Source organism: Helicoverpa armigera, chromosome 15, assembly GCF_030705265.1.
Source record: "Helicoverpa armigera isolate CAAS_96S chromosome 15, ASM3070526v1, whole genome shotgun sequence".
Taxonomy (NCBI): domain Eukaryota; kingdom Metazoa; phylum Arthropoda; class Insecta; order Lepidoptera; family Noctuidae; genus Helicoverpa; species Helicoverpa armigera.
Window position 1 is genome coordinate 4,521,772 of NC_087134.1, and position 16,029 is coordinate 4,537,800.

General features: G+C 33.3%; 1 protein-coding gene across 1 annotated transcript in view; it reads left to right on the forward strand.

Moving 5' to 3' along the window:
- Positions 1–16,029, forward strand: part of LOC110376378 (G-protein coupled receptor dmsr-1) — a 98,126-nt gene that overhangs the window by 65,045 nt on the left and 17,052 nt on the right. Inside the window, exon 6 of the mRNA XM_064038338.1 lies at positions 526–1,097. Coding sequence (XP_063894408.1) covers positions 526–1,097 — 572 coding nt within the window. The remainder of the gene's footprint in view (positions 1–525; positions 1,098–16,029) is intronic.

Genomic DNA, 16,029 nt, shown 5'->3' on the forward strand with positions numbered 1-16,029 from the left:
GGGTTTTTAAATACGATATCTCCTTTTTCCAATGAAGTATCGGAAATTCAGTGAATTCTGGAAAATCAAATGGACCTCATCATTGTTTTATTCAAAGAATAAAAAGAATGTTGTATTCATTCAAGTCAAACAAAAGATTATAAGTACAAGTACGGTAACAGGCCTCGTTAATTATTTTTTATTGTGTTTCGTTACTATTTCTAGATCAATTTCTTTCAATATTGCCTTCTTGACTTACGGCTTAAGTATCTACAGTCTATTTACTGTATACAAACGCGGTCGACCCACTCATGATGAATATCTTTAAACTCCTTTTGTCTGATCGCTTGTTCATAAGAGCATTAAACTGTGTTCAATAGTTACTGTAGTTAACAGTTTCTAGGAGAAATTATATTATGAAGTCGAGTAGCCTAGATGACAAAATGGGATTAGGTATAAATCCTCTATGATTTTGCGTCTTACGTCTGACAAAGACTTCTATTTTAATTTTCGAATTTTATACTTTCATTTGTTTTTTTCCCACAGGTATTCGACATCCACACGGCCATTGTACTAGAGCCATCAGGACCCATGATACTGTACCACGTAGACTCTGACGAAGAAGGCCAACTATACCAAATCAACTTCTGGGTTCACGCCGTCGTCATCAAGCTGCTACCATGCCTCATACTAACAGTCATCAGCTTATGGCTAATACGAGAAGTCTACAGCGCAAATCAACACCAGAAGAAAATACGCGTTTACAACAAATGTCCGACGAATAATAAAGCAGTGAAAAGACAGTACAAAGCTGACAGAAGAACGAATAGAACGACAAAGATGTTAGTAGCAGTTCTATTACTATTCTTAGTAACAGAACTCCCTCAAGGGATTTTGGGTCTTCTCAGTGGATTATTAGGAAGATGCTTCTTCAAACGCTGCTATGATCTATTTGGTGAACTAATGGATGCTTTAGCACTGTTGAATGGAGCCATCAACTTTGTGCTGTATTGCTCAATGTCAAGGCAGTTCCGCATGACCTTCGGGCAGATGATGTGGCGAGCGCACCTGCACCGGTGGCCCCCACCAACGGGATCGCAATCTGACGGACAGAACACGTAAGTAAAAACATTCAGTTTCATAAATATTTTAAAAGCAACGTATTTATACGAACGAAAATAGCAGCTAGACTAATATTTAGAGTGGGTTGAATCGCATGTGTCTGATACATTAAGTGGATTCTCTACAAATATGTAGGTATCTATTATTTAAATGGAGATGGTTTAATTCACTCCACGTTATTACTAGGAATGAGTAAAATGATGTTCTGTTACAATATAATATAATGTTGTTGATGAATAACTTACATGTCACCGCCTAAATGACTATGCTATTAAGTTCATAAAGATGATTGATGTTCAACAAAGTGAAACTAATGAAATAACGTAATTTTTCTGAAAAGTTTTTACGTAGTTAATGATGTTTTACATGCAAGCGTTATATATTTTTCTGTTTATATTTTTTGTTATTTAATTATGGACTCGGTTGAAAATGAGATGTGTTCATATTTTTTTTAGTCGTCACGCGTAGGATGTAGCACCGTACTGTGATAAGTAGGTACCTAAATATGAAAATGATGAATTTTCTTATCACGATGTTAATAAATAAAATTGCTACTCACTTCTCATAATTTGGGCCTACATTTTCATGTAAAAATCAGTAAATTTTTAATATATTTAATGAGCAATTTGCATAAAATCTCGAGATAATTTTCATCAATTTTCTTCGTATCCGTTTCAGCTTATGTTTATTTACTCTGAAAGATGTCCATAAGAAACATTTTTATTCGCAAAATCATTTTCAATGTTATTAATGGAACCCTCTAAATTAAGGGATCCTTTAGTACTCTCTTAATTTAATTAAAACAAGTTAATTTAGATCTCGATTCAAATGGTTACTAAGAAAATGTATCAGGCATTTTCTTTGATAGCACTGTTAACAGACAAGATACAAGGTACTTAGTTCAATTAACTTGTTTAACTTTTGTTTTATTTTTATGGAGCTAGAAATGGGCTACAAATTAATTATTTTGGGACAAAAATCCTTTGTTTCCAATCTATTATTAAAGAATTGTTTAGATCCGGTAATTCTATCCTTAAGGAAAAGGTTTGTCATACTTTTATAATGACCGTACAAACAACTCTATCTTGGTGACTAATGATGTTATTTAAAAAACTTGAACACGTTTGACACGTTTTTAAAACATTTGAATTGAACTCGTGAACTCAATCCTCAAACTTTTTTGTAATAAGACCATTTTTTTTTTTTCATGTATACCTATGGATTCTAATTTGTTGTTTTTCTTACATTTCAGGGCAAAATCGTCGGTACCCTGAGGAAGGTTTGTACAAGAGAAACATGCAAATGTGTTACAACATTTTTTGTAAATAAAAGTATTAAAATACGGCCATAATTAATATCGAATTTTATTAGTAAGCAAAGAATTTTTTATTTTGCTTTTAGTGTAATTTGTATAAATGAGAATTATTATATTATATTGAACTTTTCCAGGGCTGTATTTTGGATCTTTGAAAAGTTGCATCATCCAGTCTTGTCGATTGATAGAATGGAGCTCAAACAAAGAGTTTAAGTTTTAATTCTTAGTTTATGGTCAGTCTTCCGACTCGTTTAATGAGTGGCGATTTTTAGTTACCTACAAATTAGCCAGTTGATTTTTGATAACCATACGAGTGAAGGTTTTAGTACTTAGTATTGTTTTTTTTTTTTTTTTATTAACAGAATCGTAGCTTAGGTCTACGCTACAATTATGCACTTCTTCAATCCAAAATGATGCGTGATTTTTCAACGTTAAATGAATGAATGTACCTACATTAGTTAGTATAAGATAGATAAATATAAGTAAATGTTATTGTTTTATACATAAGTATTATATGTAAGTATGTTTTGTAAATGTTATGGACCAAGTGATAAATTGAGCAGTATACATAATGCCCGGTCATTATGAAAAATGCCCAATATGAGAGTGCAATTTGATAATAATTATTCAAATAATCAAACTGACCGGGCACTATACATATTGCCCGTGACCTTTTGGGCAAAGTAATACAAACATATTTAATTTCATTTTTTTAACATAACACATCCCATATTAATTGACCCAGCATGGAAGTAAGCATGCAACATGCAGCAAGCATCGCTTCTGTCACGGCTCCGGCGCTGCGGGGCTCCGGCGGTCCCATGCGAGCTTATCGTCGCAGATGGTTTTCACGCTCACCACCGCAGCTTCGGCTTGCTGGCCGGCACAGCCGGCCAGCCTCAGCCGCGGCGGCGAGCGTTTCAACTACCTGCGCCTCAGCTCGCAGGCCGCCTCGCCCCTCCGCGCCTACGCGGATTTGAATTGCACTCTAGGGGTAGGGCAGACAAGACTACGTGGAGTCGGTTTTGCAGCGACTTGTTTTCGTCACTAAGTTCAATTTTTAATACAATAATTTGAATCCAAATTAAATTCTACCATAAAAATAACGAGCCAATAAAAATGAGATCAAGAAAAACGAGGCCGAGTTAGTAAATAAGATGACAATAGTCCAATTAATAATTTTGTGGCTAGACTTGTATTTTTCCATTAAAATAGAACATATAATTTAAAACAATAATCATAAAATATGTAGCAAGTAACAGGATTTATTCCCTCGCACCGCATAAAATATAGCTTTATTATCAAATTGCCCAACTATCATGTAGCAATATAATAATGCCCGTGCAATGTGATAAATAATGAAGTTAAGATAGTTATTAATCACGTGGCCCGATAAAGCTAGACATTATTCATAATGCTCGGGCATTATTTATAATGCCCGAATTAATCACATGGTCCATAACATAAATACAATGTTAGATAATACTAAGTAAGTTTTGCTTGCTATAAGCAGCGTAGATGTATAATTTTATACGTTAAAATATGTATTTACTTAAAAACGTTTCTAGTCGATTTTCCACTTAGTTTTACTTAAACTAACCCATTTAGGTAATTTGCAGAAAAAAATAACATTATTGTTTTATTTTTATCGTAATATTTATTTGAAAACGGATAAGCTCACAAAGCAAGTTTTGTAAAATAAAACACAAATAAGTTGTATAATTTTATTTCACACAGTATTAATGTTTTGTAACCTTATTTATGTTATTATACCTATATTTAAATGTCAATGTTACTTGATAAGGTCGGGAGCGAAAAGAGCTTTGCTATAGAATCAGTGTTCAATGTGTAGAGAACTAAAGAATGAATGATTTTTTTTGCTGACAAATGATTGTCGGCCTATGGTTGGAATTCACTATGAAGATGAATGGATGTCGATCAGGTATTTCCCCTGTATCAGACCAACTAAAAACTTTGATTAAATTCTCGATTTTGAAAGAAATATAGTTTGGTCTGCAATGTGCGCGTAAGCTTAAAAACTTTAATGAAAAGCAGATAAAGCGGTTTGTTTGAAAAAAAATACTACTAATAAAATATTAACATTGTGGTTGACTTTTTAAATCGGTAAAAAAAAATATTTTCATATTAATCAGCCTGACATTTTTTGATAATTATAGTCATAAAAATACATAGGCCTAATATAAATATATTAATAACATTGTCAATATTATGACTATTAAAAAAATATTCGCAAGGTTTAGCTACATAAATTACCTTCAGATATAAAACTTAGTTTAAAAAAATACATACATAGAAATATAAATACATCGAAAAAGAAATTCTGAATTTTTAATTGAAATATATACTAACTGACTCAATGCTAATCTTATTTCATTTTTGGTGAAAATAAGACGTGAAGCCCACTTTTCTTTATTTTTAATTTATATTTTGATCAAGTTTTAAATCTAATTTAGATTACAAAGAACATACTTCTTGAAATAAATACTTAATTCCAAAATTCCACCAAGAATTTAATATTATGATGCCAAAGGATATTTAAGTGTTGCTCGTTCTAGAAATAGAATAGCACTTTTTATTTATTAATTTACATTTCTACTGAAATTGTTGTTGGAAGATAACTCGATCAAAGAGCGTAATAAAATATTTTACTAATTAAATTTGAATCGCTCATGTTTACTTTTGAAATTCAAAACCATTTAAAATCCTTTTAAGAGATTCTTTGGAACCGCAGCCTTATTACGGTATGAAGTTGGCGTCTAATCCTTAGGACTAAGTAAATGTCACGTTATGCCAACACACGTTTCTTTCTTTGTAAAATAAATCCGAGGCATTGCGAAAACCACTCGTATTTATTGGCTTATTCTTTGATTTGTATTATAAAATCTTATATAAAAAAAAAACAATAATAAAATCGTAAGTAACCTACCTAAAATGAATAAAAAATACCTACTATTCTTATAACTAATAAAGTAAACACATTTTATAGGAAAAAACATCCAAGTAGTATTTTTAATATTTAATTTAAAAAAAGTATCAATTACTTTACTTTTTCAATATTGTCAAAACAAAAATAGCGTTAAAATCAATTTCCAATTTCAAACACTGAATGGAATTCCCGAGAATTCGAAATTGGAATCTCTAGTCTAAGATGGCCGACATTGGACTTTGGACATTAATCGTATTCTGCAGCTATGTGGTAAGGGAATGTTCGTGACAGCTGTCAACATAGCTCAAATATGCTACGATAAGACTATGTTAGGATAAGACATATTACATGCTTGCAGCTTAATTGCACACATAGTATTGACAGGATATTTATTAGTATATTTGTCACTCTGTTCTGTAATGTAATTGAACAACATAATAAATGGAGTTTGGGATATGTAATGGCTACCTGTAAATCTTTTTGGCATCATTACTGTCAAGAATGAAAGAAAACATTGCTAGGAATAAATCTTCGATTTCTGATAAAATCAAAATATAAGATTTATCGGATTATATTTCTGCTTTTTTTTCAATACAGCTAGCACTTTAAATTCTAAAATTGCCATCTTAAATATGGGTTTTTAAAATATTTTTCCACTTTAGTTTTACTTTAACTTAAGTTGAACTATCGGATTTTCATCCAAATTGATATGTTGTTTGGCACCATCCAAGGACGTTTATTTCAACATATCTGTACCTACTGTAAAAAAGTCATATTTCTTAATAATACATCAGTTATGGATATAGAAATAATGAATCACTCAAAATATTTTTTGTATTTGAAGTGTAAATAACATAATTATTATTTCCTATTGTTTCACAATGGTTTTAACTGTAGTAATTAAGTAGCTATGAAGCTATTTACTGCGTCCATCAAAATTGATAAAATTATTTTGTTCAAATTTTACGAAGTTAATGTAAACTGTGTATTATAATTATATTAAAATTTTAGCCAATAAAAACTAGAAGCGCAGATAATCTAATTTCTTACCAAAATATTCTAGTCAATGTAATTAAAATTAAAAGATACTTTAGTATATACTCATTATGTACTTGTAACGTTAATAATACATAGTACTATGTGTTTCTCTTGTACCTGCAAATGAATGTCTACTTATAGCTGATAAAGTATGCTAAATTGTAACATTTGCCATTAGAGATGCTCATAAAAGTAAAGTTTGTACATATCCTTTTATAAATAAAGTTTTTAATGTGAGTTCTGTTATTTTATGACCTTTCCCAACTGAAATGAGAATGAAAAAGCTAAATATAGACCAGGTAATGTAATAACTTGATTAAACATCCTTTATCGGTATGACCTATGGAGCAGCCGTTGAGAAAGCACCGGGTAAGATACCGAGTTTTTTCTGTAAGGAGTTTTCATATAGAAGCCCAATGTTGAAGAAAGCAGACACTCCTTATTTCATGAAACTTGAATTTAATTGATCACAATTGTAGATAGGTAGGTACCTACTAAATGCAGAAAGAATCTAAAAATACAGTAGATAGTTATTTAATAAATACTTCTATATATGTAACTATTTTGAAGATAAAGATTCGATAAAAAGCGATAAATGCATTTTCACGACTATTTTTAGCTTTTACTTTGATTGCACGTTTGAGCCCGACCCTAAGCTTTAGTTAAGTATCATAAAAGAGTGAAACATATCATCCGCATGTTAGTTTATGGCCGAATATCTTAAATACTACGAGTAATAAATAAATGAGTAAGCTACAAACCCTTCGGTCATTTGATGTAAGTGCTGCCATCTATTCATAAATCGAAGAACCTGGCATCTTGATAGATGTCTTTGGGTTAAGAAAATTATGTGGAAAACCGTGACTTAGAGGAAGGAGCCTCAAGTTTTTCTCAAGGTTTGAATAAGAGTAGCTTTGAATAAAAAAAAAACACCAAGGAACTTGGACTCTTAAAGCTATCTCGAATCTATCAACGATGCTGAGTAAGAAATAATATACCTACCTTAGTGAAAGAAGATTGACAGAAGTCTACATACTGTTTTACGCTGTCTTTTTGGAAAAACTTTGACAATAAAATAAAGATGTCGTTTTCCGTTTCAATTTTTGGTTAATGTACCTACTTGAAAAGGTTATAAACATCTTTCTTTTTTTTAGAATTATTTTCTTTAAGTTTTTTTCCTTACACTTACCTGTTATATTTGTGTACCCATAAATCCGTAATGCTGGTCTTAACATGTTTAATAATAAAAAATAATGATGTTTTGCAGATAACAGAAAAATATTTCGCAGAAATGAAATTACCGTGAGGTCGGCAACTCCAAGCTCTTGTTATATTTTGATTAGTTGTAGGACTCAATTAGGTATCTTAATTAGTCCAGTCTGGGACAATCATACGTAATTTGGTTACGTGGTTTACTAACCGACTTAAAAAAAATAAGGAGAACCTTGTAGGCCACATAAGCTTGGTAGAGAGGCTAATTGTACTCAGAAGACAGAGAAACTTCGAAATGATTTTAGTGATAGTAAGATTTTGTTTGAATTCGATTTAGATTTTTTGTGGGTGCCGGTTCTGAGTCTATTATTCTTATATATTGTATGTTTCTTAAAAACAAAGTCCCAGGTAACTATGTAAAGTACTTTGTAACTGACCCCAGCACACATAACTAGATGATGATGAACAAAACTGCATAAAGGGAAGGTATTAATTTCTCTAAAACGCAACCATGTTTTATTATTATTTATTAAATAAAACCGCATACATATTAATTAACCAATCCCATTGCACGAAATTTAAATGTAGGCATTATAGACACCTCTTACTTAACCGATGTACGTACATAGCAGCGTTGGCGGACTCCATTGGGGATTATTGAGACAGAATGAAAATGTCGGGCAGATAACACTTTGAAATTCACAATACTGTGACCTCTTTAGGTCGCTTAAAAAGCATCTGCGTAAAATTTTATTGGATTTACAATTGATTCTATAATACCTATAAATAAAATGTGAATTGGGTTTTCGATTACAACTTAAGTGCATTTAGTTTCCAACGAATATTAAATGGAATTGATTTTTTAAAATTGAAATGAGGTGATTAAGAAAGTGTCAGCATACCGCAAATAAGTAGAAAGTAAGTACCCACTTTTTATTTATTTATGTCTTATGACAACTGAAGTATAAGTATAGTAGGTATGGGTGTACATTTCTCGAATAAATAAAACCTCAGGGTGTGATGATGTTCTGTTACTATGCGATTATGATAGAGGGAACCACTTGAAACGAAATGGCCAACACGACAAATATTACTCAAAAATCTTGGGTCCGTCACTAAATTTAACCTAGTATCGATCCACCGTGTATCATAATAGAAATCGTTGCTAAACATTAATAAATAGACACCATTTGTTCCCGTCGGTCTCAGTACATTAGCATCTCCGGGCCATTTCTCAGTCGACGAGGTAATGAACACCTTTGTCACGGAGACACAACTTTGTGTACCCGTTGCTTAGCAACAGGAACTCTAACATTCTTCATTGAAACTCTGTTCGACCCAAAACTCAATGTGACCCGTTTAAAGGGCTTATTACACTTGGCTAAATTCAGTCGTATAAATGATGAAGTTACAAAATTCTGACAAATGTAATCGCGTTTAGGAAGATAGGTAGGTCTCACTACATCATTTAGAAACCTAATTAGGCTACTAAATTTAGTAAAGTGCAATAATCCCTTTTAATCCTTATTAATATTATGACTGCAAAAGTATCTCTCGCGATTTCACGCAAAATGCCCGCGTGGCCATTACATATTATAAAGTAACCTCTACCCAGTGGGCAACTACGTACCTAACGTACCTAATCGGAAAAATCAAGGTTCAACCAGTTAATAATATTGCAAAATAAAATCTTCACAATAACAAACTTATTTATATAAAACAAATATGTTTAAACTGCATGCCCAACAAAATATGCTTCATATATCGTTGGGATAGTCCCAACTTTTGAAAGGAAAATATAAAGTTACATATATGCTTTATCCCCTATTAGGTATCGTGCAACTGAAATATTTCGAATGGCAGTCATAATCCGCTTATACTTTGCCAAAAGTCACTACTACGTACCTAAGTTGAATTTGGACCAGACATAACCATCTTTTTCCGATACATTAAGGTTTTTTTTTTACTATTTTTAATCCATAAGTCCTTTAGTTATTAAAGGTGATGGTTATAAAATGCTTTTGTAATATTTCTAACTAGCCGTTTTCTCGCGGTTTCACCCGCGTCCCGTGGGATAAAATATAGCCTATGTTACTCGCAGATAATATAGCTTTCGAATGGTGAAAGAATATTTAAAATTGGTCCAGTAGTTTTGAGTTTATCCATTGCAACCAAACAAACAAAGTTTTCCTCTTTATAATATTATAAAAATATAATTATTTTAAAAACATTACCACTACAGAAAATCAGTACCTGGATAATAGCGGATCGTTGGTCTTACTGATCTCCTTCTCTTATTACCTAATGAACACTGTTCATAAATCTAAGAATATACAAGTTTGAAGTTTGTATTGCTTCTGTGTAGGCACAGTATAAAAGCTCGAAGCCTTACATTATCTATGCTTCAAAACAAACGCCTACGTCTTCCATAATAACTTCGCCGTCAAAATAAGCAAAGCTTTGTAAACCTATAAATAGTCTTTAATGTAACGAATAGCGTATTTATACTCAAAAGTTATGGTGCATGATAAAACACGAAACAGCTTTATTTGTTGATTCGATACGGTAAGGTTGGGTTTGAGTAGTAAGTGCGGATATAGAGCGCTAGATGGCATCATTGTATGGTACTTAATACTCGTAATTAAAGACAGTTCTACCTAATACAAGTAATAACTACCTAACCTTTGTTAACTCCCTAAGTTGGGGTCGGGAGTCTAACCGCATGCAGCTGCACCCGTGTTTTGGATGGAGCGACTGCCCTTCTGACCTCCTCAATCCAGTAACCCGGGCAACTCGATACTCCACCGAAAGACTGGTTGTCAGTCAGTCTGGCTTGTGATTACTGAAATGTCAAAGATGTTCGCATGACAGCTGGAAACCACTAATTCAACGTGCCTTCTGAAACCCCCAAACCTTGTTGGTTTGTTATGGAGCTGTATTCTTACCCCCTGGTCTTGAATCATAATAAGTCAGTGATTACAATTTACAAGGCTTTTAATTGATAGGCTTGCTCGGTTATTTTTACTCCCACGTTAAGACGATAACTCGTAAATACAGGGTTTGTTTGCAATACTATTTTGACGCAATTTCGAATTCGTTAATTGTTTTGAAAAAAAAAATAATCGTCTGTGTAACACTGTAATAATTTTAGAAATTGCACATGCAATTCCTCAGATTTGTGCGTTCAAGCAAACAGACAACCCTCTAATATATTGACGAATATATATGTACCTACGTATTATTGCAAAAAATAGAATAAAACCTGTTATATTATTGTTATTTTTCTGAGCTATAAAGATTTTGTTTCAACCCTCACAAAAAATAGATAATAGAGAAAAACAAAAATAGACTTTCAAACATTGATGTCTATTATTTCTAAGAAACTAGTAGGCAAACACAATTAGGTCACCGTTCACTATTAAGAAAACAACTCCTACGCATATACTAGCTCTATGTTCTGATTCTTTTAGTATTGTTTACTGTGTTATTGATATTTTTCTTGTTTATACTTACGGCTTTTGCTAACAATAATCCACGTACATCGGTTCAATGACCTAAGACACCAGGGAGGTAGGTACTGAAAACAGTTGAAGGCCGACATACGAGTATGTTCTTTAGAGGAAATATCCAAACAGAGTTGAAGAGAAGTCTAAGAGTACCCGCACAAACATAACAGTCCGCCGACAGTTAACCTGATGATTTGTATTTTATTTTTCACACTAGAAGGGCCGGGCTTCATGCTCAACGTCAATGTACGGCATACGTATATATATACATATAAGACAATTAGGGAATCTTCGGAAAAATAAACGAATGTGTTGCTCTGAAAAACATAGTTTTATTTTAACATAAATTATCACTTTTTTAAGCACTATAACAATAGAAATTACAAATTACCTGAAAAACATAGAAACGACATTAAAAGTTTATTGTTCACTGCCGATTCCTCTTCCTATTATATTACTTACTTTAAATTATTTACGTTACGTTTACTTAGTCTCGCCATATTTCCAAACCACCCGTCTGCTTTATCCACAGTACCGCCATCTAAAGATAATGTAGGTAAAACAGGAACTGTTTTACCCACAGACATAGCTTAAAGAAGTTTTAATTTCTTTACATACATATTTTAATATACATGTAGCTTAACAATAGCAAATTAGGAAAAGTCATAAAATATGAAAAGAAACAAAGACGCTTGTGAAATATTTAACGATGAAATTGCCTTGCCGTCAATTTGACTGCCTTGGTCTTTCTAGTGTTAAGAAAATCTTAATTCCATTCGAAGTTTTCAATCGGTCTGATACTGGCTAAATACCTGATCTTTGTCATGTGCATACTACCATTCATCTTCAAACTCATTTATGGGCCCAAAGTCTAAGATTTAATTATGCGATCATGATGTTATTGCGTGCCTACAATATACATCATCTTTTTAATTAGTAGGTAATATAAAATATTTTTTTATTACATATGCTAAAATTGACCTAAAACGTAATAAAACTCACTACAGAAGATTAATTGACTACACATAAGAACAATAACACTTGCTTGAATATAAAGATTGTTATCTTGTCGAGAGTGGTAATTTGATAACTATTTAAGTACCTACCAAAAACGCGATTTGAACAAGATAGAATTATTTTTTGTAAAATATAAATATGTATAGGTATGTAAATATGTAAAAATTAAATATAAATATATAATTTTATAAGTTCACTGCCACGATAATAAAAAATACTGTGTTGAAACCATTGTATGACACTGTTGAAGTTTTATCACCCGTTTCTGAAAAGCACTTTTTTGGTTCTTATTATTTACATTTTAATAGTAATCTTATTTCCAAACTGAAACTAGGCCAAAAACCGAGAAATGTGGCCAAAGACACGTGTAACCAAAATAAACCTCATTTGCTTAAATCAATAGAGAGTTCAAGACATGTTCAAGACTAAAACTTGCGAGTGCTCAAAGACCAAAGTTAACATAAACACTTAAGCGCATTTCTTGTGGAAAACCAAATTATTTACGTTCTGTAACAAGAACAAAAATGTTCTGCCTTATTGCGTATTAAAAGTTCAATTCCCAGGTGAATGGTCTCTGTGGTCTTCAAACTTATTTTCGGCGATAGTATTATTAATACGTACCATATGTCCATTAATATGACACTGGCCAAATAGAGCTTCGAACTTACATTATATATAAAAACTTAAAAAAAAAATTAACTGCCTCGTTGGTCTAGCTGTCGCAAGTGCGGCTGCTGAGCACGAGGTCTCGGGTTCGATTCCCGAGTCGGGCCGAAATCGCTTTGTGGGTTTTAGAAGACTTTCACAAAGCAGCCCGGAGCCTGGAAGCTGGTGATTAATACACCCGTGCATCGGAGAGCACGTAAATGTCGGTCCTGCGCCTGATCTCTCTCCGGTCGTGTCGGATTACCGTCCCATCGGGCTATGAGAGTTAAGGAATAGTGAGTGCACCTGTGTTTGCGCAAATGCTCGTGCACTATAATATGTCCTGCGCAGTTGGCTAATCTCCTTGCATGAGAACAGCCGCCGTAGCCGATAATCGGCTAGGAGGACATCATATATAAAAAGTAATAATTTGTTTTTCAACGAATGTATTATAAAAGTTATCCCAATTATATTTTACACAAAGCTCAAAGCCGAATCAAAATTCATTAACAACTTAAAGTAGGTAAAAGCAACAATGTTTTAACAATTATGATATTTTTACATTCAAGCTTTGAAATTCCAAAAATGTGGGATGTCCAACGAGCTCCCGGTATATCCTTTTGAACAATAACTTGAGTTGATTAGGGGCCTTTGACAACTTTAACAAAGCCGACATTAGCCTGCCATGGAGAACAAAATGACCATCGGAGATGTCATGACGAACAAAGAAAGCAGCCAGAATGCGAGGATTTGAAGGCGCGGCACTACGCATCTTTGGAATCCCCCTTTTTTTCAAAACCTTATTACCAATCTTATCACGCCCTTTTGACAAATGGCTCAAAGAAACCGAACGCCTCGTTAGTTACTAGTGACTGATCGTTTTGGTCACGCCTACCAACCATACGTTATTTGACCTACAAGAACCTACCTGCCTTATAGCATCTCCGCTCATTTTTCCTTCCTCCGTGCTCACCAAATGTAGGTACGTGTTCCTGTTTCATTTCCAAAGCTTGTAAAATAATTTTCAAATGTCATCATGACGTTAAAATTAGTTTTCATTTGTTCATGGACATAATGGTTTGTGTGGATTCTATTTTTAGTTTTGTTGTTAAATTCACTTTTGACAGAGGTTTTGTTAATTAGCACCATAGCTGTTTAATGGGTGTTAGGTGTTCAGATTTGCTAATTTTAAATGCGAATTAACCGATCGCAAAACACCTATTTATTATAGCTGGATTTGGATTTACATGAGCTTTCTTCTTCTTCTTCCTCCTGTCCTGTTCCCAATTTTATTTGGGGTCGGTGCAATATGTCATCCTCTTCCATTTTCCCCTGTCACTCGTCATACTGACACTCACTCCCTTCCTATTCATATCATCTTTCAGGCAATTATTAATTTGGATTTACATGAGCTATGGATCCAAATACATATTACAAAAATATATTCACAATTTCATTTATTTTCTAATCAACCAGAGACATTGATATACAAAAAAATCGGCCGAACCTTCCAGACTAATCTCAAGTTGTTATTAAAGATATCAAGGTAATTTCCAGGTTTCTAGGAAAAAATCGGGAAATATAGCATTAATATCTGTTCCACGAACAACCTTGATAATATGGTTATTTGTCATTGAAAAGACCTTGTCAATAATTATGGCCATATTTGTGGCCCACTGCAGGGCAAAAATTATTTCCTACGTTACATATCATTTCTGCCTTCTACAGCCCACCTGCTTTGGCAAGAAAATAATTATTTTGTTATATTCTTAGAAATTGGAAGTAATTTCTTGAAGTGAAAAATTAATAGATAGAAAGAAAGAAGAAAAGAAATCCATAAAAAAGACGAATTAATAAGAGACACAACACGAGAAGAAGGTAAATAACGGGAAATACGTGTCAAACCTCAGCATAATGCTGATCATGTATCATATACGAGTATCCACATATGTATTTTATGTATGTATGTAAAACTCATGTATCCACAGTTATTATTATCTGACAAGGAACATATCCAGCAAGGAGTCTTACATAAATTTTGATTAACCTCCTGTGTGTTCCAATCATAGACACAATAGACGTTGTGAGGATGTGGATGTAAAGGATTCATAATGGCATCTTCCCGTTATTCAACTACCTTCCCTTTATAACCATTTAACTGACTTTAGGTAAGGGAAATCATTATCTTATCTGTTTATTCGTGACTTGGTATATTTTTGGGAAAAATAATAAAATATATAATTAGAATTATATAAATAATTAGAGGTCGAGAACCTACGAGTGATCAAATATTTGTTGTGATAATTATCTAAACTCTACCTGTTCCTAGTTTAATAATTAAGACCTACGTTTTGTCTATAGACCGAAGTGTTCATAGTTCAATAAGAGCACCTACGTTTTGTCTATAGATTTGTCTATGGATACGCAGGTATCATTGTTTATCCTCTAGTCGAAACTAAAATACTTTTAAGAGCATATCATTTGTTAACCCATTGATTTTAATGAACAATCCCATCCCAATTGGACATAACCTATAATTGACTGGTATAGATGTTACTGCGACGACTAGTCTATTGTAGTTAGCCGTAAAGTTAAGTAAGACATTACACAAGAAACATTTCAGTTAAGTTGTAAACACATTACACAATAGAATACAAAGCACTCGTTGTCCAGATACGCCTTGTAAAACAGAGATCAGTAAGCAATTCTGGACGTAGTGCAGTAAATTGATGAAAATGTAAATTGCTCCGTGAGTCCGTGCGCTGGGTACTGATACGGTCCGTGATAAGAATGTCGTCAGTGTCGGGTTGTCACCCCGCCACTACCACGTGTAACCCTGTAACCTATGTTTTAGGTACTATTGTATAAAAACTCTTTTTAATATGTAGCCTATTCTAAAGTAAACAATTGACAACTGTTTTTATTATGAGCGTATGCGCGCGACAACTCCCGAGTAGGTCAAACAAAGTTTACACGCGTAGCGAAATACGTTGTGTTTTAGGGTTCCGTACCGAAAGGGTAAAACGGGACCCTATTGTTTTCGCTCCGCTGTCCGTCCGTCCGCCCGTCTGTCCGTCCGTCACCAGGCTGTATCTCATGAACCATGATAGAGAGTTGAAATTTCCACAGATGATGTATTTTTGCTGCCGCTATATCAACAAATACTAAAAACTAGAATACAATAAATGTTTTGGGGGGCTCCCGTACAACAGTTGTGATTTTTTCGGTCATTTTATAAGTAATGGTAT